This window comes from Eretmochelys imbricata, chromosome 6 (genome assembly GCF_965152235.1).
Source record: "Eretmochelys imbricata isolate rEreImb1 chromosome 6, rEreImb1.hap1, whole genome shotgun sequence".
Classification (NCBI taxonomy): Eukaryota; Metazoa; Chordata; order Testudines; family Cheloniidae; genus Eretmochelys; species Eretmochelys imbricata.
In genome coordinates, this window is record NC_135577.1 from 8,078,335 (window position 1) to 8,102,047 (window position 23,713).

General features: G+C 44.4%; 1 protein-coding gene across 1 annotated transcript in view; it reads left to right on the forward strand.

Moving 5' to 3' along the window:
- The window catches only part of LOC144266048 (E3 ubiquitin-protein ligase rnf213-alpha-like), a 181,922-nt gene that overhangs the window by 39,995 nt on the left and 118,214 nt on the right, over positions 1-23,713 (forward strand). The window contains exons 11-16 of the mRNA XM_077819190.1: positions 1,886-2,106; positions 3,926-4,191; positions 16,794-17,014; positions 18,664-18,858; positions 20,825-21,023; positions 22,836-22,900. Of these exons, the coding sequence (XP_077675316.1) occupies positions 1,886-2,106; positions 3,926-4,191; positions 16,794-17,014; positions 18,664-18,858; positions 20,825-21,023; positions 22,836-22,900 (1,167 nt within the window). The remainder of the gene's footprint in view (positions 1-1,885; positions 2,107-3,925; positions 4,192-16,793; positions 17,015-18,663; positions 18,859-20,824; positions 21,024-22,835; positions 22,901-23,713) is intronic.

Here is a 23,713-nt window from a genome sequence, read left to right on the forward strand (position 1 = left end):
GTTGCTCTAAACACCACCAGTCTTGGCATAAAACTGGCCTGGGGATCAGGGATTTTCTCAGAGCAGCCATCCACACGGCATACAGCGGGGACTGGGCCTTAATGTTTGTCACAAGGTTTCAAACACGGTGAAATTTGAACATCTGAATGTTCTTTTGCTTATTCCATTTTGTAATGGGTGGGGGCCTGGTTTGCGGGGACAGATCTTCTTTCTCCTAAGTTCTTGTCTGACATGTTTCCTCTCCGAGTGCACTCTGATCACCAGTTCCTTCAGCCTGCTCTGCGTCTGCTGCTTTCCGGTGTGTGGTTGTCACGAGGTAACATACTTTAGTTCAGTTCGAGCAACTTTTGCATGGAGAGCAGAACTTAGGTGCCTGTAAGAATCTGGCCCTAACCATGCAGATAAGCACCCAGATGGATTTTGAAAATCTGCATCGTCAGGCACCTAAATACCTGTAAGAATCTGCCCCTGAGTCCTTCAGTTCAAGTGGTAGAAGCTTATGGTCTGAGTGCTGAACATTCCAGATACAAACCCTGCACTCAGCCCATGATGGTGCATATCCAAAGAAGCCCATTAAAGTTACTGGAGTAATGGAGTAACACTGGTTTAACAGAGAGAACAATCAGGCTCGTTGTATATGTGTCTTTATCATTACCAAGTTGATTGAATTAGGCCTCAATCTTGCAGTATCACCATTACCAAGCTTTAAAGAATCAAAAACCTGTTGGAGTTGTTGTTTATGCAGGGTGTTACCACGATACTAATTTAACCATAAATTCCTTTATTAAATCCAAATGCCAAATGATACCTATATGATTCCTCTAAACATGCCTTATAAACCTAAATAATAAGAAATGTACTATATCCAAATAGTAACTAAACATTTATGAGCATTTGATCAAGATACTTACAAATGGACTGGACCCAGGGGTGTTTAGATCCATATTGATCAGCTCCAGCTTGGTCGGGCAGGTGTGAGCAAAGAGCCCTTCAAGAGTTTTACTTTTTTATACTTTAACAAACAAGTGATGTCATTGGCCATTAGCCGATCTTAGCTAAGGCCAGATGAAGCAGTTTTATTATAATACATAAAACAAACTTATGTAGCCGATTATTTATTGCATCTGGTACCCAGAAAACCATGTTTTATTTCTCTTACTTCAACCCAAACCTTAAATAGGATAACACCGGTATTTCGAAGGCTCACTGCAAGTTTAACACAAAAACTCTTCTTTCTCAAGATCTCATTCTTTTTGGACACATACTTCGGGCCCATTGCTTATGCTAATATCCCAACTCAATTTAAAACCATAGTTCCCACAAGCCTCCCCCCCATCTTGAAATTGGCTTAAAATCATGAGATTTTTTTTAAAATGTTAAATCTGGAGTTTCTGTTTGCTTCCTGGTGCCAGAGCATTTAGTATCAGCATTGTCATGTTTTTCTCAGCAACTGTGAGGGCTAGAAGCTTATGTTAAAAAAGAAAAGAAAGCTGAGGTTCTCAGCTAATAAATAATCAGAAAGTCCTCAAAAATCATGAGATTGGCTTAAAATTTATGAGATTTTTACAAAATAAATGCCATGGGTTCATTCTATTTATCCTCTGGTTTCTGAGCCTTTACAGGGGTCTTGGTCACATTTTCAAGCTCTTCTGAGCAGTCACGAGGGCTAGAATCTTACTTTTTGTTTTAATGAGAGCTGAGATTCTCAGCTTGCAATAATATTCTGAGGGCTGGTAACTCTGGTCTTGTCGCACTGACCTCATTGCAGAATCGATGCCTTATTGGGGTTTGATCATGATCCCACTGAGGGCAAGGGGAGGTCAACTGGAGCTCTTTATGATTTAAAATAAACAGCCAACTCTTCTGTTTTGTTTTAATTTCCTAGTGTCAGCAATAAGTATGGGATGCTTACGGTATGTGAAGCAAAAGTTCCTGTTTCGGATCTACAAAGCAGACAACCCATCTATTATAAATATGGGGTTATTGACATGCACAGTAGTAAAAGACCAATTCAGTTAGAGCATATTTATAAAACAGTGCAAAAAAAAGAAAAGGCTGAGTTCCACCGAGTTCTAATTGTGCCCGATTCGGCCATCAAAGCAGGAGGTAAGAATCACATTTTGCACTGCGATAAATGATGATGACTGGAGCTCTCAGGTGCTTCTACAATATAAATAATTAGAGATGGTTGGAAAATGAGGCTTTTGTCTCAAGAAAAAATGATTTTTCATTCTGTATAAGCTGAAATCTGAAAAATTTGGGGTTATCAGCCATAACAGTTTAGTTTTCAGGGTTTGGGTTTTCCAATGAAAATTAAAAAAAAAAACAAGGGAAATAAGACATTTTCAGTGCAATTTTTTGTTTGGTTGACAACCCAATTTCACATCAAAAATAAATTTAGGCGGAAACATTTCCGAACAGCCCAATAAGTAATGAATATTTTGGTTTGGGGAGACAGTACCTAGCAGAGATTCCAGGGGCACGTGGGATGTGCCCAACCCTCTGGGTTAGGTTTTTTTCCCGAAAAAATATATTCTTTAGGCAGTGGTTCTGGAATGTTTTTTACTGTGTGTGCGTGTGGGGCGGGGGAGGCTGAAAGCCAGTAGTCCTCCCACCAAACTTTTTACCTTACCCCCTTACTCCTGTCAATGCCCCCCACTCCCCAGAGCTGGGCCGCCAGGAGCACAGCAATGGCTCTGGGGACAGGGGGATGAGAACAGGGGTGAGGAGGCCAAGGCTGGGACCCTGTGTTCGGACTTCAGGTGTGGGGCCATGAACAGAGCCCTGGCCATGGGGTCGGTGGCAGCCACGAGCTGAGCCTCTGGGCGCGGGGTCAGGAGCAGAGGGACTCCAGGTGTGGGGCCAGGAGAAGAGCCCTGGATACTGAGCCAGCAGTGCTGGGACCCTGGACATGGAGTGGTGGGTGGGATCTGCACAAAAGCTGGCGGTGCTGCGGTACCCCCCCACCTCCATTCACACACCCATAGTTCCCATGCCTATGTCTTTAGGAATTATTTTGGGGCAGCTCTCTGGTCTGTATTGGACAGAAAGTCAGACTAGATGATCACAGTGCTCCCTTTTGGCCTTGGAATCCATGAATCTATGAATCTACACACCTTCCTGAGCTGTAGCTTACTCCCTCCTTTGTGTTAGTCCTATAATGCGAGCTGGGACATGGGAAGGAGATGGAACTATGGCCTGGCCATCTTCTCTAGACTCAAGTCCTGTTGTGCTATCCACATTTCCAGTTCTGGTGTCTGCGTTTCCAAAAGGATTTTGACCAATTGGAGAGGGCACAAGAGAAGAGCTATGAGAACATTTCAAAGTCTGGGAATACCTGCCTTAGCATGAGAGATTTTATTTATCCAAGAGAAGGTTAAGAGAGGACATGATCCTGGTCTACAAGCACCTACATGGGGGAGAGATTTCTGAGAGGAGAGGGCAGTTTAACCTCACAAACAAAGGCAGACCTAGATCCATTGGCTGGAACTTCATGGGAGACCATTTCAGTCTGGGAATAAGGGGACAGTGTTTACCAGGAAAGAGAAATAGCCATTGCAACAGCTCCCATATGATGGGATGGATTCTGCATCACTGAGAATCTGTCAGTGGAGATGGGGCGTCTCTCTCTCAAAGTTCCGCGCTAGCTCAGCCAGGAGTTACTGGTCTGGAGGCAGGAATCGCTGGGGAAGATTCTCTGGCCTGGGTTAGGCAGGAGAGTGGCCTGGATAGGCACAATGGGCCTTGCTTGGCCTTAGAATCAATGAATCTATTAAATGAATGGTGCAAACAGCACTATAAAATATCAAATGAAAACATTAACTCTGACAGATTGTGGACTATTACCTCCCACAATCTGCCCCCCTGCAAGTTTGAAGGTTTACAGGCATTTATTTGAAGGCTTACAATGTTTATTTCTCATTAGGAGTGTGGACCCAATTTGATGACATCTGTCAGTTTCCAGAAAAGTCCTGGAAATACCCTTTCTCAATAGGAATGTCCAAAGAGAATGATAGGAAGTCTATTCTGCAGTTCCTGGAAAATGAGCTATACCAAGAACTTTCTCTCCGAAAGGACTTTGGTGACGTGGAAAGGAAGCTTCACTGCTACCAGGAGTGCTTCAAAACCAGGAGCATCGGTGATGCAGAGGAAAAAATAATTTATCGTGAAACTGACTTTGACGAGAGAAAGGTAAGTGAGCAGTGCCCATCTCTCATGGCAGCTCCACAATGGCTGGAAAGGCCCCCACTGAACCTTTCTGGAGATAGCTGTACCTGCACATGGCGCATTGACAATCATCAGAGAATCATTAAAAGCTGGGAGTTATGTATATATATATATACTGCTCTTTCCTTCTCTAGCCTTGAGCCCTGCTCCAAAGATCACTGGAGTTATGGGAGTCTTTCCATTGACTTTGTGGGCTTTGGATGAGATCCTAACAGCCCAGTCTAGCTCCTGTTGAAATGGAAGGATTTCCATCTGCTTTAATGGGAGCTGGATTGGACTGCCACTGGGATCATCTCTACCAGATTGGGACCTGATGGGGGCTGGAGATGTGTCATGGCATTTTTTTTAATCAAAAATCACAGAGCAGTCATGGTAAATTTAATAAAATTCACAGGTTTAGTGTTTGCTCCATGAATTTGGATAAATGATGCCCTGACAAATGAGGGGGCATTGAACACCTATAGCAGCCCTCTCTGCTACAGCACTGCAACCCTAATCTCAGCTCAGTGAGGAAGGAAAAATGAGCCTGTCCTACACTCAGCCAAGGCAGCTCCTGTGTGACTGGTCACTCTGGATGTTTTGAGCTAGTGCATTCAGGGTGGCAGGTTTGTAGAATTTTTGGTGGTGCCTAGAACGGGTCCAAGTCCCACCCGTCCCACCCCCAAGGCTCTGGGCGGAGTTTGGGTATAGGAGTGGGTTTGGGGTGCAGGCTCTGGGAGAGCGTTGAGTGCAGGGTGCGGGCTCTAGGCTTCGGCAGGGTATTGGGGTGCAGGCTGTGGGAGGGAGTTTGGGTGCAGGCTCTGGGCTGGGGCAAGGGATTGGGGTGTGGGCTCTGCGAGTGAGTTTGGGTGCGGGAGCGGGCTGCAGGAGGAGTGTGGCGCTTACCTGGGGCAGCTCCCGTAAGTGACCCACCACCCCCGGCAGCAGCTCCTAGGTGGGGCAGGGGGTCTCCGCACGCTGTTGCCCGCAGGCACCATGCCCGCAGCTCCCATTGGCCGCAGGGGCGCTTGGGATGGGGGCACTACACAGAGACACCACACACTCCCTGCCCAAGGGCCGCAGCCACCTGGAGCGGAGTGGGTGGGCAGGAAGCCGCTTTAGCCTCGCTACTCTGCCAGTGGTGGCAGCGAAAATCACCCGGGGGCAGCAGGTGGGGCCGGGGGAGGCACGCAAGGGCGGCAGCAGGCGGGGCTGGGGGAGAGACCCATACCTGAACTTTGGTGGAGCTGGGTCCTGTGCTCTAAATATTGGTGGAGCACGGGCACCACCGGCCCATACAACTCGCTGCCCGTGAGTGCATTTGGTTGCAGCACTATTTGCGCAGGTTTGGCTCTGCTGCCTCCCCATCGTGTGCTGAGCCAGTGACTCACCTTCAGAAAGGTATAGACTAACTGAGAAATCATGGTGTCTGGGCCTTTTTCTGCACTGTAACAAACCTGCAGCCCTACTGTAAGGGCCTGGGGACTAGACCCTAGGTCTGCAGAGCCTGGGTCAGCTGATATTCCCACAGTACCACTAGGAGGCCATGCAAGGGCACAGCCAGGGAGAGTTGTGGAGAGTAGGTGCCTCAGGACTTACTGCCCACAAGAGCCAGAATGACAGTATCCTGCAGCCCCCAGATTGGCTAAGTGCCCCTATTAACCCCCGGAGTTGCCCTAGGAATTTGTCTGGGAAACCACACAGATCTTGGCCTGCTGCAATGCCAGACTTTGCTTTGTCTCCTGGTCTGTGACTCCAGCCTGACTTTGACCCTGATTCCTGCCTCACCATTTTAACCTGGTACTACCTTTGATTTCCAGTCTCCAACCACAGCCTAGGAGGGAGATTGGGTGCAGGAGGGGACTCCAGGCTGGGGCAGAGGGTTGGAGTGCAGGAACGGGCATGGGGTGCTGGCTCTGGGAGGGGGGTCAGGGCTGGCACAGGGGGTACAGGGTGTAGGAGGGGTACAGGATGCAGGAGGGGGTATGGGGTGCTGTCTCTGGGAGGGGGGTCGGGGCAGGGGCTTGGGGTGCAAGAAGGGGTATGAGGGGCTGGCTCTGGGAGGGGTCTCAGGGTAGGGCTTAGGGTGCAGGAGGCATATGGGGTGCTGGCTCCAGTTGGGGGTGCAGGAGCGGGCAGCACTTATTTCAGGCAGCCCTGGCTCCACACCGCTCCTGAAAGGGGCCAACTCATCTTGTGGCCCCTGCGGGAGCACGTGGCTCTGTGCTCTGCTCCTCTCTGCAGGCACTGCCCCTGCAACTCCCAATGGCCACGGTTCCCCATTCCCGGCCAATGGGAGCCCTGGAGGGGCGGTGCTTGCTGGCAGGAGCAGTGCATGGAGACCTCTGCTTCCCACCCCAGGGTTGCAGGGGTGTGATGGCTGCTTCCGGGAGTGGCGTAGGGCTGGGGCAGGCAGGGAGCCTCAGGGAACCTGTGCTGCTGGAGATCGCCGGAGATCATGATCAACAGGGAGCCGAACTTTAGGTCCATGGGATCTGCCACTGGCTCGCAGGCCTTGCAGTGAAGAACACTGAGCTAGGTTGTTCTCAGTGGTGGCAGATGACAGAACAAGGAGCAATGGTCTCAAGTTGCTGTACGGGAGGTCTCGGTTGGATATTAGGAAAAACTATTTCACTAGGAGGGTGGTGAAGCACTGGAATGGGTTACCTAGGGAGGTGGTGGAATCTCCTTCCTTAGAGGTTTTTAAGGCCCAGCTTGACAAAGCCCTGGCTGGGATGATTTAGTTGGCATTGGTCCTGCTTTGAGCAGGGGGTTGGACTAGATGACCTCCTGCAGTTTCTTCCAACCCTAATCTTCTTCTTCTATGACTAGTTTCTGGGGGTTTAGAAAACATAGAACACAGTGAGTACTGTCACGTTGTCTGGAATGGCTCAGAACTGTGAGTGATGACCTCAAAACAGACTGTCAGAAAACAGGGCAGAAAACTGGTGGTGTGTCCTACAATTAGATTTCACCAAGCAAGTGACAAATGTGAACTCTTGGATCACTATACCAGTCTTACCATGGAGTCACAGACAGTCCCCTTAGACTCTCCAGTCTATCTTGCCACCCAGATAACCTACACTTTGTAATAAATGGTCACTTAAACCAAAAATAACATCACATCAAGTTGTTCCCAGTCCCAAGAGACCAGTCACTTACCCCAGATCAATAGGTGCTTCAGATCTTACACCAAAGACAACGCTGGCAGCCAATTCTGTAGTAAACTAAAAGTTTATTTGCTGAGAAAAGGAAATGAGAGTTATTGAGAGGTTTAAAGCAGGTAAAAGAAATGTACAGGTGAGTCACAGTTTGTAATTCCAAATGGTGGCAGTGATGTAATAAACTGCCAGTTTCCCAAAAGTCTTTCAGGGTACTCAGACTGTCTCTGGGGAGCCCTGCTATGCATCTGGTAAACTTCCCAATAAGAGTCCAAACAGTCCAGAGATGCAGGATCCGTCCTTGAATCCATATTCATAGCTTCTTCTGACAGAAAGCAAGCTGACAGTGTCTATACTCATGTGGGCTTTTCCTTTGATGATGGAGAGCGAAGAATCCATTTTGGGTCCTTGATCTCTGATCATCACACACACAGACCACTTGCTTTGAAATTGGCCTTTTTTTTCATTTGCATTCCACAAAGCTTCATTCGCGTTTGATTGGTTATTTAGTTACGGGGCATACACAATGTAAATATTTGCTGTTATAACAGGATACAGGTACGTGAAAGCAATGCAAGTGACATTCCACTAGATTTCATTAAGTTTAAGTTTCAACACTGCATACACACTTACTCATTTAATACCCACTTTGATCTACTAACACACAAGTGAATTGGCCTGTGGCTCTGGCATGAGCTGGCACCTGGTCAGCCAGGGTTACAAGCACCACTAGGGCTCACCAACTATTGAAAGGGATGCTACCACATTAGACACTACTGCTCCTGTGCCATCTGGGAAAGTGACACCAACTAGCTTTACAGGCAAAGATGCAGTGTAGGGTAAGGACCTTTCCACATGCTATAAGCTTCGGTGTGTGGAGCAGCACCATTTCTGTCCATTGTGTAACAGTTCATTCAGGGGCTGTGTCAAGGTTCCTTCCCCACTCTGAACTCTAGGGTACAGATGTGGGGACCTGCATGAAAACCTCCTAAGCTTACTTTTACCAGCTTAGGTTAAAACTTCCCCAAGGTACAAATTATTTTACCCTTGGATTTCCACTGCCACCACCAAACTTTATCGGGGTTCCTGAAAAAACGTAGTTTGGACACGTCTTTCCCAGCAAAAATCCTCCCAACCCTTGCACCCCACTTCCTGGGGAAGGTTTGGTAAAAATCCTCACCAATTTGCATAGGTGACCACAGACCCAAACCCTTGGGTCTTAGAACAATGAAAAAGCATTCAGTTTTCTTACAAGAAGACTTTTAATAGAAGTTAAAAGAGAATCACCTCTGTAAAATCAGGATGGTAGATACCTTACAGGGTAATTAGATTCAAAACATAGAGAACCCCTCTAGGAAAAACCTTAAGTTACAAAAAAGACACACAGACAGGAATATTCATTCTATTCAGCACAGCTATTTTCTCAGCCATTTAAAGAAATCATAATCTAACACATACCTAGCTAGATTACTTACTAAGTTCTAAGACTCCATTCCTGTTCTGTCTCCGGCAAAAACATCACACAAACAGACACAGACCCTTTGTTTTTCTCCCTCCTGCCAGCTTTTGAAAGTATCTTGTCTCCTCATTGGTCATGTTGGTCAGGTGCCAGCGAGGTTACCTTTAGCTTCTTAACCCTTTACAGGTGAGAGGATTTTTCCTCTGGCCAGGAGGGATTTTAAAGAGGTTTACCTTTCCCTTTATATTTATGACAGGCTGTAACACTGTAGCTGTTTTTGAAAAGCACCTATGGTGATAACTGACCATTCCCAGAAAGGAATGTAGCGGTGACACATTTTGCAGTTGTGGAAGCAGGGGTGCCACTATCCATAACTGAGAATTTGAAAATTTCACATTCTCAGACAGTCTTGCTGTCCTAACCTTCTGAAGTTTCCCATAGATTCTAAGGGACCACTTGTGATCATCTAGTCCGATCTCCTGTATAACACAGGCCAAGGAAATTTCCCCAAATTAATTCCTGTTTGAACGAGAGTAGATCATTTTGAAAAACATCCATCCTTGATTTAAAAATGGCCAGGGGTGGAGAATCTACCACATCCCTTGGAAAATTGTTACAGAACAATTGAGGTGCTCCCATGACCAAGTAACTGTGCATGCTGGAAAAACCCTGTAATAACTTCTCAGTGGCTCACTGCTAAGTTCCAACACCCAAAAATCTTACGTATATGTATATGGGCACATTTTTTTGGCCAAACCTTTTTTCTGGCAAACAATATAGATTCGGTGATACCAAAACACTATGCAAATTTGTGTCAATTTCACCAAATCGTCTTGGTTGGAAATAAAAGCTGAAGAAGTCAAAATATTTCAATTTTTCAATATGAAGTTATTTTTCATTTAGAAATTTCCTTCAAATTTATTTTTTAAAATTTAAAAAGGTTAAACCGAAAATCCAAAGGAAACATTCAGTTTCAGGTCAAACAACATGTTTAGTTGGACCCTAAATGAGGTGGTTTTTTTTCCTTCAAATTTTCTGATTCTCTGAAAATTTTGCTTTCATTTCAACCCATAATGAATATTTTTGTTCAATTGTTTGCAACTGACAGTGAATGGAATAATCTGTCATTTGCAAAGTGCTGTGTACCTCAACTGGCACAATTGGGCCCTGTTTTCCCACATGCAAGCCTCATGATGACTCCACAGCTGCCTGTGAGGAAGGTTCTTCTCAATTTCATTTTCTGCCTATGGCTGAGGCAGAATGCTCTGACTCTCTGGGTAAGTCTACACTGCAGAAAAAACCCAGCGAGTCTCAGACCTTGAGTCAACTAACTTGGGGTCGCACTACAGGGCTAAAAATAACTGTGCTCCAAACAGCAAAAAGATGAGTTCTATTCTCAACTGGAACAAATCATCAAGAATGTCTCTCTAAGGAACAGTCACGCTGATCTCAATGGTTTCAATGCCCATGTGGGTAGGGACTGGGAGCACTGAGGACACAGCATTAGCCAACATAGTAGCCTCAATGAAAATGGCCAATGTGTGCTTGAGCTTTGCGCCTCTTGTGTGTGCTGATAGTCTCAGATACCTATTTTGCTGGCAGTAGCAGCCTCAGTGTCACATGGAGGCACCCTCACTCGGGACACTGGCATCAGCTTGACCTCATCCTGATCCATCACAGAAACATTTGTGATGTACTGCATGCTCGATCAATGCATAGCACTAATTGCAACACTGACCATGCCCTTGTTGCCTCAGCTTTACTAACATGAAAGACTCTGACACTTAAGCAAAGTTTCAACACGCTCTTGAGCGTATGTCTGAAAATGATCAACATGATTCCCCTGTTTCTGACACCTTGTGGGAAAGTTTCAAGAATAAGACACTGGCTACTGCAAAGATGTCTTTGGAACAACAAAGAAAAAACAACCTGACTGGTCTGCAGCATCTGAACATCTGCTGCTCCCATTCATAGAAAAGAAAAAGCAAGCTTGCCTAACTTTACTTCAACAACTATCTAAGTCCAGATCTCTTAAGTTCAAAGAAGGTAAGGCTGCAGTCCAGAAAGCCACTAGAGAATGTGCCCAGGATAGGGTGACCAGATAGCAAGTGTAAAAAATCAGGACAGGGGGTGGTGGGTAATAAGTGCCTATATAAGAAAAAGCCCCAAAAATCGGGACTGTCCCTATAAAATCAGGACATCTGGTCACCCTAGCCCAGGAGTATTGGCAAGACCTGTGCAAAAAGATTCAGACCTGCTTTGAAAGAGGGGACCTTTGTGGTACCTATGATGGAATCAAAGAGGCACTTAGTCCAATTTGTAAAAAGTCTGCAAACCTGAAAGTGAAAGATGGTATCATCCGGACTGACAGGCAAGAACAACTTGACCAATGGACTGAGCATTACAAAGAATGCTACTCAAAGGATGTTATTATCTGTGATACTGCCTTAGCTGCTTTCAAGGTTCCTTCCCCACTCTGAACTTTAGGGTACAGATGTGGGGACCTGCATGAAAACCTCCTAAGCTTACTTTTACCAGCTTAGGTTAAAACTTCGCCAAGGTGCAAACTATTTTACCCTTTGCCGTTGGACTTCCACTGCCACCACCAAATGTTTATCCGGGTTTATTTTATTAGGAAAGCGTTGTTTGGAAACATCTTTCCCCCCCAAATCTTCCCAACCTTGGCACCCCACTTCCTGGAGAAGGTTTGGTAAAAATCCTCACCAATTTGCATAGGTGACCACAGACCCAAACCCTTGGATCTTAAGAACAATAAAAAAAAGCATTCAGTTCTTGAAGAGAAGAATTTTAATAGAAGAAACAGTAAAATAGAAGTAACAATAAAAAGAATCACCTCTGTAAAATCAGGATGGTGAATACCTTACAGGGTAATTAGATTCAAAACATAGAGAATCCCTCTAGGCAAAACCTTAAGTTAAAAAAGACACACAAACAGGAATATCCATTCTATTCGGCAGAGCTTAATTTCTCAGCCATTTAAAGAAATCATAATCTAACGCATCTCTAGCTATATTACTTACTAAGTTCTAAGACTCCATTACTGATCTGTCCCCGGCAAAAGCATCACACAGACAGACTCTTTGTCTCTCCCTCCCTTCAGCTTTTTAAAGTATCTTGTCTCCTCATTGGTCATTTTGGTCAGGTGCCAGCGACGTTATCCTACCTTCTTAACTCTTTACAGGTGAAAGTGTTTTTCCTCTGGCCAGGAGGGATTTTAAAGGTGTTTACCCTTCCCTTTATATTTATGACAGCTGCCATTCCCCAGCTGCCAACGATGCAGGAGCTGGACCAAACACCAGCTCTCAAAGATGTAGAGAAAGCTATCAAAGAGATTGCGTTTGGGGAAAGTAGCAGGCAATGATCAGATACCTCCAGAGCTCCTAAAGGTAGGGGGAGAAAACTTGTGAGCGACATCCACGCACTTGGGAAGAAAGCCACATACGCCAGGATCTGAAAGATGCAAACATCATTTCTTTATACAGAAATAAACTGCTACTGCAACAACTACTGAAGGATATCTCTGCTTAGCACGGTCAGCAAGGTGCTTGCAGGGGTCCTGCTGAAAGGATTCCAAGTTCTTGCTGAGAGAATTCACCCTGAGAGACAGTGTGTATTACAGCTGGAGACTTTATGACTGACATGTCCTTCACAATGCGCTTGTTGCAAGAAAAAAGCTGTGAACAATAGGCACCTCTCTATGTAGTGTTCATTGACCTACAAAAGGCCTTTGACATGGTTAGAAGGAATGGCATGTATAAGATCCTGTCGAAAATTGGCTGTTCACAAAAAGTGCTCTCCCTATATAAGGGGGTCCATGAGGGAATGAAGGCAACCATCCAGTATGAAATTGAAACATCATCTGAATTTAGCATTGATACTGGCATGAAGCAAGACTGCGCTTTAGTGCCCTCTGGCTTTGGCATCTTCTTCTCTATTCTTCTTAAATATGCTTTTGGAGACAATCCATCTGGCGTAGTAATTGAATCAAGGATTGTTCAACATCAGATGATTTCAGAGCAAAAGGCATGTCACCCCGCTCACTATTCAGGATCTGCTCTTTGCAGATGACATTGCATTCATCTCTAATTCACCTGATGAACTGCAGATCATGATGAATAAGTTCTCTGACACGTGTATCAAGTTCAGCATGGTAATCAATATCAAGAAAACAGTTGTCATGTCGCAGGGCATCAACATCCCACCTAAAATCTAGGTCAGTAATGAAGCTCTGGACAGCCTGGATCACTTCTGCTATCTTGGCTCAACTGTAACCAGCTCACTTTGCCAATTCTCACATCGAGTTCCCTATCAAGGCTAAGTCTCTGTCACCTTTGGCAAACTTACCTCACATGTCTGGAACAAGAAGCTCCTAACCGTGAAGTCTGTTTATCAGGCTTGTGTCTTCAGTACCCTCCTTTACAGCTGTGAAAGCTGGGTCACATAATCTAAGCCGGACCGGAAATTGAACAGCTTCCACCTTTGCTGTCTTAGAAAAATCCTTGGCGTCACTAGCGACCAATGGATCACTAACAAAAAGATCCTTGAGAGAGCTGGCCTATAGTCTATGCAGACTATACTGGACACGTGGAGCATAAGCCTCAAGATCATCTGCTAAAGGCCGTGTTCTGTGTCCAATTCAAGAACTGCCTATGATGCAGAGGAAGGCCAAATCTCCTCCGATACAGTGACAAAGTCAGGCATGGTCTCAAGAAATTCAGCATTCCCACTGACAAATGGGAGAACCCTGCCCACTCAGTCTGGAGAAGCTAGGTCAAGGCTGGTGCAGTCATTGCAGACAGCCATCAGAGAGCCCAGGCTGAGGCCCACAGGTGAGCCAGGGAGAAGAGTGTACTTCAACCTCCATCTGGTGAGTGGATCTATAACCACTGTGGGAAGGTCTGCTACTTGCATATTGGGCTCTTCTCCTACACTGCTGTCAAGCATCATTGACTGACTGACATTTCCTTTCATCTGTCAAGATGTTGGACGGCCATTTGTTACTGTTTGGGCTGGAGCCCAGACTCTGAGACCCAGCAAGGTGGGAGGGTCCTGGGTAGGTTGACCTGGGCTCTAAGACTCACTGCCACAGGGTTCAGAGTAACAGCCGTGTTAGTCTGTATTCGCAAAAAGAAATGGAGTACTTGTGGCACCTTAGAGACTAACCAATTTATTTGAGCATGAGCTTTCGTGAGCTACAGCTCACTTAATCAGATGCATACTGTGGAAACTGCAGCAGACTTTATATATACACAGAGAATATGAAACAATACCTCCTCCCACCCCACTGTCCTGCTGGTAATAGCTTATCTAAAGTAATCGTCAGGTTAGGCCATTTCCAGCACAAATCCAGGTTTTCTCACCCTCCACCCCCCCACACAAATTCACTCTCCTGCTGGTGATAGCCCATCCAAAGTGACAACTCTTTACACAATGTGCATGATAATGAAGTTAGGCCATTTCCTGCACAAATCCAGGTTCTCTCACTCCCTCACCCCCCTCCAAAAACCCACCCCCATACACACACACAGACTCACTCTCCTGCTGGTAATAGCTCGTCCAAACTGACCACTCTTCAATTTATTTGAGCATGAGCTTTCGTGAGCTCACTTCATCAGATGCATACTGTGGAAACTCAATTTATTTGCCACAGGGTTGTTTTTGGTTTTTATTGCAGTGTAGATGTATTGTCACTCTCCCTGCCTCTCCCCAGCTCCGGGGCTGGAAAGGCAGAGAGGTGCGGCACTCATCGTCCCCACCCTCATAACAGGGGAAAGAGTAGCTGAGCTCTCTGTCTCTCCAACAGCCAGACTGGGAGGCTCTTTTCAGTTTTGCTCTCAAGTTCAGTGAAATTGATGAGAACCTTCCAGAGGCAAGGTTAGGTGGGTGAGGTAATATATTTATTGGACCACTTTCTGTTGGTGAGAGAGACAAGTTTTCAAGCTCACACAGAGCTCTTCAGGCAGATAGCAAGGGAGCTGAAAAATTCCATGTAGGGTCTCCTGAAACAGAGAATATTCTTGAAATCCCACCCTGTGGCTTTAGGTGGCTTTGACTTTTCGTCCTGGTTCAGGACTGATTTTCTTTTCTTTTTTTAAATGCAAAATTTTGCAGGAAGAGAGATCCGTTTCCCAGCCAGTTGTAATCATGATGGAGAAAAGGGCAGTCAGTTATGATAAATAAAGGAATTCTCGGGCTGCGGCTGCATGAGAACTTTGGTTTTGTGGGTCTGAGTTTATTTTTAGTTAAAAGGTGTTACAAAAAAGATGACATGCTCCAGGACAAATTTCTTAGCTTTCCCATTTAAAAAAAAATATTTTGTTAACTGATGAACAGGCTTACGCCCTGATTTTATGGTCCTGATCCAAAGTGCATTGAATCTTCCCATTGATTCCACTTCCACCCCACCCATGTAGAAGGTCCAGCCACAGGCATGTGAACCTCTTAAATTGCACTTATTTCCTATTTTGAGGAATTAAGTTACAAATAGATCTTCTGCTGGGCCCTTCTGCACAGAGGTGACTTTCAAGCCACATAAAAACCCAACCAAGTCTTAACTACTGATAATATATGATTATCAGAGAGACAAGGTAGGTGAGGTAATATCTTGCATTAGAACAACTGGCTACAACAACATTGCAAATAATATACGATCTAGTATATTGTTCAATATACTTTTGTACCCCAGCAAAAGTAATCTTGTGCTTGAAAAACAGCAAAATACAAATCAATGCAATGCTTTTGTAAATGAAAGAAGAGGGTCAGAAAGAGAGAGAGCTAGATACTGTGGAAACTGCAGATAAGTAAATCAGAAAGCCCAGAGCTGGTTGGCGAAACTGTGGTACCATCAAAATTGAAAGGCTTTGTGAAATCAGGTTGATTAAGCTGGAATTTCATCTTGAAAAATGGGAGGAAATATTCAGGCATTTTCAGAATGAAACCTTTTGATTTTTTTATTTGAAATGACTTTGTTTTGAATTTTTAAAATTTTTATATTATAGTGTGTGTGTGTGTGTATATATATATTATAATATAACACAATTTAAAAAATGTTGAAATTGAAATGTCTGACCCAAAATAATTTTTTTTCAGAATTTCCCTTTGCAGAGAACTTTGAAATGTTTGGATTTTGTTCTGATTCAGAACAAAGAATTTCAAAATTCTTCGCAAAGCAGAACGTCCATCCTCTCCATCCGTCCATCCACAGATGCACTCATATACCATGGTGAGAAGTGGCTATATAGACTCATAGGCTATGTCTACACTACAGATGCTACAGCACACAGCTACTGCACTGCAGCTATGCCAGCATAGGGTAGACTCTTCCTATAAAGACCGGTGTTTTTCCATCTCTAGTTAATTCACCCCTCTGAGAGGTGGTAGCTCGTCGATGGAAGAATTCTTCTGTTGACCTAGCAGTTTCTACAAAAAGGTTTAGGTTCGCTTAACTATCTCTCTCAGGGGTGTGGATTCTTCACATCCCTGAGTGATATAGCTAGGTCAACCTAAGTTTTAGGTGTGGGCCAGGCTCCATTGTGCTTAGTGCTGCAAAAATGCACAGCCATCGAAATTGGGGCCCTGTCACACCAGGCACTGCATAGGTACACAGTGACCAAGTTTTGGGCCCTGACACGTCACATATTCAAGAACAGTCCCTGCTTTGAAGATCTTACAATCTAAATAGAAAAAGTTGAACAATTAACTGACTTGACCAAGGTGTCACAGGGAGTCTGTGGCAAAGGGCAGAGTTGAACATGAGTCTGCTGAACACCATGTTAGTGCCTTCAGCCTCAAAGCCACCTTTCCACTTTGCAAGTAATGACAAATACCTCCTCCATCATCCATCCCCATCCGCTGGCCAATGTAGCTGAGATGATGCTGGGAGAACTTTATTTCAGACATGTCAGACACTTCCGGTAAAATGTACAACATTCTTACTGTTTGTCTAGGTTTATGATGACATCCGCAAATTCATTGAAAATGTACTCGGAAACTCCAGTTTTCAGGATTCTCCTATTCCAGCGATGGATGTTCTCCTCTTTGCATTATGCACTGTATGTCACCACAATATCCATATAAGTGCAGAAACCGTGAGCAAGATCGAAAAAATAGCCAAAAAGGTTGACTTGCAGGAAGGCAAATTCGCAAACTTGAAAGAACCAAGAAAAAGGTAATATCTATCTAACTCCCTATATATGTAATTTTATTTGCTTGAACTCTGCCTGTGGTTTTAAAGGTAACACATTCACTTCCCTTTAAATGCTATGCACTGACATATTTGCAAAGCACACAGCTCGGAAAGTAGGAGAGTTAATTATTTATGGGTTTTCATTATATATAATAGGGGCTCACCGTGGGATCACCCTCTTCAGGGTTAACCCTAGGGTGACAATTACGATAATGTATTATTTGTACTGCAGTAACAGCTGGAAACTGTGATACCAACCAGCAAGACCAAATGTCGAGGCTACTGTGTGGCACGTAATGAGAGTCCTAGCTCTCCTCTAATGCTAATCAGATGGAAACAGACTAGCCAACAGAGCTGACAGCCTTAAAGTCAATGGGAGCAGAGGATTTATGCTTCCAAGGAACAGGTCTCCAGTTGGCTGCTAGTGGTACTACCTCCAGATGGGTGAGAGCTCTGGCAGGGCTGCCCCATCTGCATGAAGACGTGAATGATTGACAGAAAAGATCCCAAACCTCAGTTTTCTGTGATAGTCTTAAGGTGCAGGAGTCTTTAACCTGTGGTTTGTAGAATGCCCATTGAATCTGAAAAGATGGATATACAGGTGTGAGAGGAGGAACATCTGCCAGCTTTCAAGCTACTGCAATCTTATTATCAGAAAACAGAATTTGCAACGCAGGACAAAAAGTCAACATCTTGAAAATTTTCATGCAATGAAAAGTTCTGAACAATTTCTATTTGGAAATGTCACAATGGAAAATGTTGACATTTTCTGATTGAAACAAAATGTTTTAACAATGTGAGATGACATTTTTCATTTTAAAAAGTCAAGTTTCAATAAAATGTTCTTTTTAAATTAACATTTTGACTTTAAATGACATTTCAAGTGCAAATGTTGATTTAAAGCAAAGTGGGTTTTAAATTTTCAAGGAATCTGATGCTAAACCCCTATTATAACAGGAAACATTGGAACAGGGAGACTCGAATACAGATTTTCCACATCTTAGGTGAATGCCTTAACCACCAGGCTATAGAATCATTCTTTCTTGTGTGCATGATCTGGCCCAGTGACTATTCAAGTATTTTATACAAAGCTTCTAAGAGAGAGTGTCATCACAGAATTGCCTAGCAGTTAGGGCACTCACCAGGGAGCCCTTCCAGAGTGTGGATTCAAAGCTGGGTCTCCTACATTGCAGATGAGTGCCCTCACAACTGGACTAATGGTTATAAAAGAGGCAGCACATCCTTCTCTGGTCATTTTGAGAAACTAGTCCTTGAAAATGCCTGGAAACTGTTTTGGGTTGAGCACCATGTTTCATTTGACCCAAAATGGACTTTTTGGATTCGTTGACATTTTTCTGAATTTTTGGATTTGGTTCAGCATGAACCAGAGTTTTTTTTTCCTACAATATTTTGCAACAAAAATATCAATTATTCATCACCGCTCAGAAAAACCTTGGGCCTATTTGTACAACTGGATGCAATGTCTTCACTCTGCTGTCCAGTCAGTCATCCAGATCGCAGTTGAAACTCAAACTCATCAAGAACTGCACAGACATAACTGTGGATTCAGGGTTTGTCTGAATACAAGGAATTTTTTGTTTGTTTAACATTTTGCATCCCTGTCATTGCAGGAAGTGTGTTTCAGCTCTGAAGCATGTTTGCATCCAAAGCTTCAAAGACCGTAATAGCATGTGCTGGATCTGGCTGCTTCCTTTGATGTATGCAGCTCAAACGGAACCATTGGAAAATGCAGAGTACCCTTTAACTTCACAACACATGCAGTCCCTGCCCTTCGCTCAGCTGAGGCAGGATAAAGACAAGCAAACGTGAGTCTACAAGAGAAATATTCCGTAGAAGAATGTTGTAGTTCTTTCGTCTAGCAAATTTTAATATAGCTATTTGTGGTATAACTTGGAAGCACTTTGCTTGCTGGCTCCAAATGAAGTAGTAAAACTGAAGACTGTGTGGGCTAGTGGTTAGAGCAACTGGTGTGTGTCCCAGAGGACCTGGACTTCTATTCCTGCCCATGCCACTGGTTTGCTGGGAGGCTTTGGGCAAATCATTTCACCTCCTCATGCCTCAGTTCCTCCATCTGTAACATGGGGATGAAGATGTGGCCCCTCTTGGCAAAGTGCTTTGATGCATGGATTCCGAGGCCAGAAAAGACAACTGTGATCATGTAATCTGACTCTGGTATAACAGAGGCCACAGGACTTCCCTGAATTAATTCCTATTTGAACTAGGGCAGATCATTTAGAAAACCTTCTAATTTTGATTTAAAAATTGTCAGTGACTGGAGAATCTACTACAACCTTTGGTAAATTGTTCCAAAAGTTAATTACTCTCACTGTTAAACATTTACACCTTATTTCCAGTCAGAGATCTACAGATGAAAAGTGCTATGTAAGAGCTAGGGAGTATTATCTGGGTTTCTTCGGCATTTATATTTTTCATGAATTTATTTAATTAATGGATTTTCAGAGGTAGCTGCACCGTGGTTCAGGCTGGGTGGTAGAGTTCAGATTAACAGGAAAAAACAAACACAAATTCTAAACTTTGAGCACTATTTGAATTTTTCATGGTGAACTGATGAATAATGTATTGACACAGAGAATAATGAGAGAAAAATCTCATCCCTTTTGGTGAATTGTCTCATTTTCTTTTGAGTTCAGCAGTGTTACAGCAGAATCATTTCACAGATGCATAGGCCAAGTGCAAGTCAGATGTGCCAGTCATGAATGTCATGAAGTCATAAGGCTTATGAAGTCACTGTTAAGATTTTGTGCTGAATGGGGGGAATGTCTATGTTATGAATTTTCTGATTTTAGATTTTAAAGCTGAAATATAGGAAACTAAATTTGCCAATTTGATAGCTGTCATAGGCAATATTGGAGTGGAATTTAATTAGGATAATCCTTTTTATTGAGCCCAGGACGTGTTAGCTTACTAATTTTGAGAAATTGGAGAGGGTTCAGAGAAGAGCAAGGAGAATTATGGAAGGATTATAAAGGCCTTGTAGTGAGAGATTCCAGGAGCTCAATCTATTTAATTTAATAAAGAGAAGGTTACAAGGTGACAGTCTATAAATATCTGCCTGGTATCAGCAATTTGATGATAGAGGGCTTTTCAGTCTAGCAGACAAAGGAATAACAAGATCCAATGGCTGGACGATGAAGCTAGACAAATTCAGACTAGAAATAGCATACGTTTTGAATAGTGAGGGTAGTTAATCATTGCACCGACACCTGAAGTGGAGCGCCCACAGGGGGACACATCTCAGAGAACCTCAGTTATTGTACAGGGTGAGTAACCTTCTCTTCTTTTCAGGTCTGCTTTTACCTTAGACAGTGTTTCTCAGAGCTGGACAAGTAGTTATTCTTAACCAATCCACAAATTGATGAATTCACCAAGAACCACTTCAGTGTATAATCAGTAGTTTTATAGATGTTCAGATGTAACATTCTAGGCATGTACAAAACACAACATATTTTCTTGCAAGTGACTGACATAAACAGCATTGAGTTCAAGCAGCTATAGCACACAACAGTACAAATCACCATCCATCCTGAAGAGGCCAAAAACATTGCCAGTCCAAGTTTTATTTTCCTTTGCAAATCAGTGTAAAGCAAAGGTATTGAAGAGAGAATTACTTATCCTTATGCCTTGGATACCAGCTCCTTGGGCCAAAACTATAATGATAGTGTATTTTAAAAAAATAAACCACTCCACCACATCAAATGCCTTCCCAAATGCAGACTTTTATTAACATAGAGCTCTATCCCACCTGTACAGGAAAGTTCTGGAGATGGTAAAAGCCCATCAGACCTTCATCGGGAGCTGCGCTTCTCTGGCAGAGAAAGTCATGGAGATGCTTGCCCTGAAGAATTTTTGTAGAGAGCCTGTTCCTCAGATACCTGTGCCCCTGCAGCTTCTCTTGAACAACGTGTACCAGCGGATCACCAATCGCCTAGCAGAGCCTTGCAAAATAGACGTAAGGCTAACAGACAACAAGCACATTAATGGGGCCACCTCCCATTAATCTTTATTTCCTAAGCCATATTTTCTAGATGGTCAGAAAATCTTTGTTTTTCCTACGGAAAATGTAAATTAAAACAAAATAAAGGTAGGGGTCAAATACTGGGGGACAGGGATCTAAGGGACACTAGAATTGAATCTGGGAATTGTTGTAGGGAAGTGAGTGGTGGAGAGAGGATGGGCAGGGAGGGGGGAACTTAGTGTGTTGCACTTAAATACTAGACCTGAAAATTTAGACAAAAACAAGAAAAAAATTAATCTAGTCAAAATTCTTAGCAGAAAATTTGACTTTTCATCAGAAAAACAAAAACCCAAATATTGATTTTTTTCCCTCCAGAAATCAGCAACTGAGCCCCCAAAATTTTTCAGCCAAAAATAGCCAAACACTTAACAAAAAAAAAAAAAAGGGAGCCAAAATCCTATGTTCCCTCTAAGCTGTGCGGCCACGCAGCAGTCTATTAAGCTCTGCACAAGCACTCAGGGTTACAGATCCCTCTCCCTCAGCCCCGAACCTGCTGCAGCCAGGGGAGAGGTGCCTCTCCACCCCAGCCCAGGTGCTGCTGCAGGGAGAGAGAGCTGCGGGGAGCTCTCTCTCTCTCTCTCTGCCATAGTTCTGGGGAAGCCTGCACCCAAAACCCCTCATCCCCAGCCCCACCTCAGAGCTGCACCCCTGCCGCATCACAACCCTCTGCCCCAGCCCTGAGCCCCTCATCCCCAGACCCACCCCAGAACCCTCACCCCCATCTGGAGCCCTCACCCCAACCCATTGCCCCAGCCCTGAGCTCCCTCTCACACCCCAAACTCCTTATCCCCAGCCCCACCCCAAAGCCTGCACACCCAGCCAGAGACCTCTCCCCCATGCACCCGTTGCCCCAGCTCTGAGCCCCCTCCCGCACTCCTTACCTCTCAGTTCCATCCCATCACATGAATTTTGTCATGTGCACCAATATGGGGGTGTTGTGTCACACACCAATGTTGTGTCACACATCATCTTCATATTGGTGCACATAACAAAATTCATTCTGCACATGCATGGGAAAAATTAGAGGGTACACCGCACAACCGATTTTGTGTGTGTTGATTTTTACAAAAAATTGGAATATTTTCATAAAAGCAGACACCTTTGGTGAAAATTTCATTTAGTCAAAAACCCAATTTTCTATTGGAAAAAAATGCTGAAGGAAAACTTTTGAGCAGCCCTAGTAATTTTCTGCAAGGCCTTGGCAAGATGCTTTGCTTCGGTTTCGTTGCTTGTTTCCCAACCCAAGCCTTTCCACCACAGCTTGTCTAACTGAATAGCATTGGGCTCAATCCCCACCCTTGAACTTAATCAGCTTTAAGTCTAGAGGTGCTGTCACACCAGTGTAATGAGAATTTGTCCATTGGTTTCAGTGGGAGCTGGATCAGGACACATGGTAAATATTTGGGCATGGAGAGTGTGATCCTTAGGTGTGGCTTAGCCATGCGGGGTGCAGGACCTGCAAAGTCTGGGAGGATAAAGGTGACTAGGGCTCACTGAAAATTTTCTGTCAAAACTGCTTTTCAAGAAAGTTTGGGTTTTCAACAAAACTTTGTTTTGTGTTTTTATGCTTTTAGTGTAAAAATTTTGATTCTTCATAGAAGAAACAAATATCCAAAAATCAAAACTGTTTTGGTTTTTTCTTTCTTTGGACAAAAAGTTGAAGTCCTCTGTGGAAAAGAAATGTAATTTTTGATGAGCTCTAAAGTTGACCCATTTCCATGTTGTGCACTCTTTCTGTCCTTTCAGGAAAATGATGTCAATCCAGTTTTGGAGGACATGGCCAGAAGGACAAAGATTTGGCTTGGTGCTAGGTGAGTAGTCTACACTGAGACTTCTCAACAAGGTAGTGAAGAAACAGAAAGGAGCCACCACCATCACGGAGGGAAGCAGGAGGAGGTCATGGTGCCCTGCTGCCCAGATAACACCATGGAGCAGGTGTGGCCTAGTGGGCAATTTCCTGAAAGGCCCCAGCACTTAGAAGTTCCCAGGACTGCTCCAGGGGCTAATTAGTTGCAACTCCATACGAATTTTAGACCTGGTACTGGGCGTGCAGGTGTCCCTGGGGGCCAACAGAACTTTGATCCACAGATCCATGTGAGGAGCGCCCACCGCTGGAGAAGAATGGGGCCAGGAGGTGGGGATTCAGGCAGGGCCAGGGTCTGATCCTGACAGCCCTCTGCTTCCTCGTGTCTGAATGTGGTCCTACACTGCTACGAGGTGTGACCTGAGACATCCCATAATGCGTAGCACTTGCTGGCCCCTGCCTGTAATACTCTGAGCACTCCCTAGTTGGAGCAGAGGATCAAGGCTGTTTGGAGCTGTGTGTAACTTCGTGCTTAACTTGGCCCTGAATGACTCACATTGGGCCCTCACAGAGAGGCACTGAGTTACCTCTGACCCCAACTGACCTCTGTCTGTCCCAGGTATTTATCTGGTCTCCACTGCCTTAATATCTGGGCACCTCACAGTCTTTAATGGGTTTATCCTCCCTGCTCTCCTCGCGATCAGGGAAGATTTCGATGGGAGTCAGGTGTCCAGATGCTGCTTTTGAAACTCCACTAGGTGCCCATCTGCATCTCTAGGCTCTGAGATACCTTTGAGGGTCTGAGCCTGCATCACTTTTG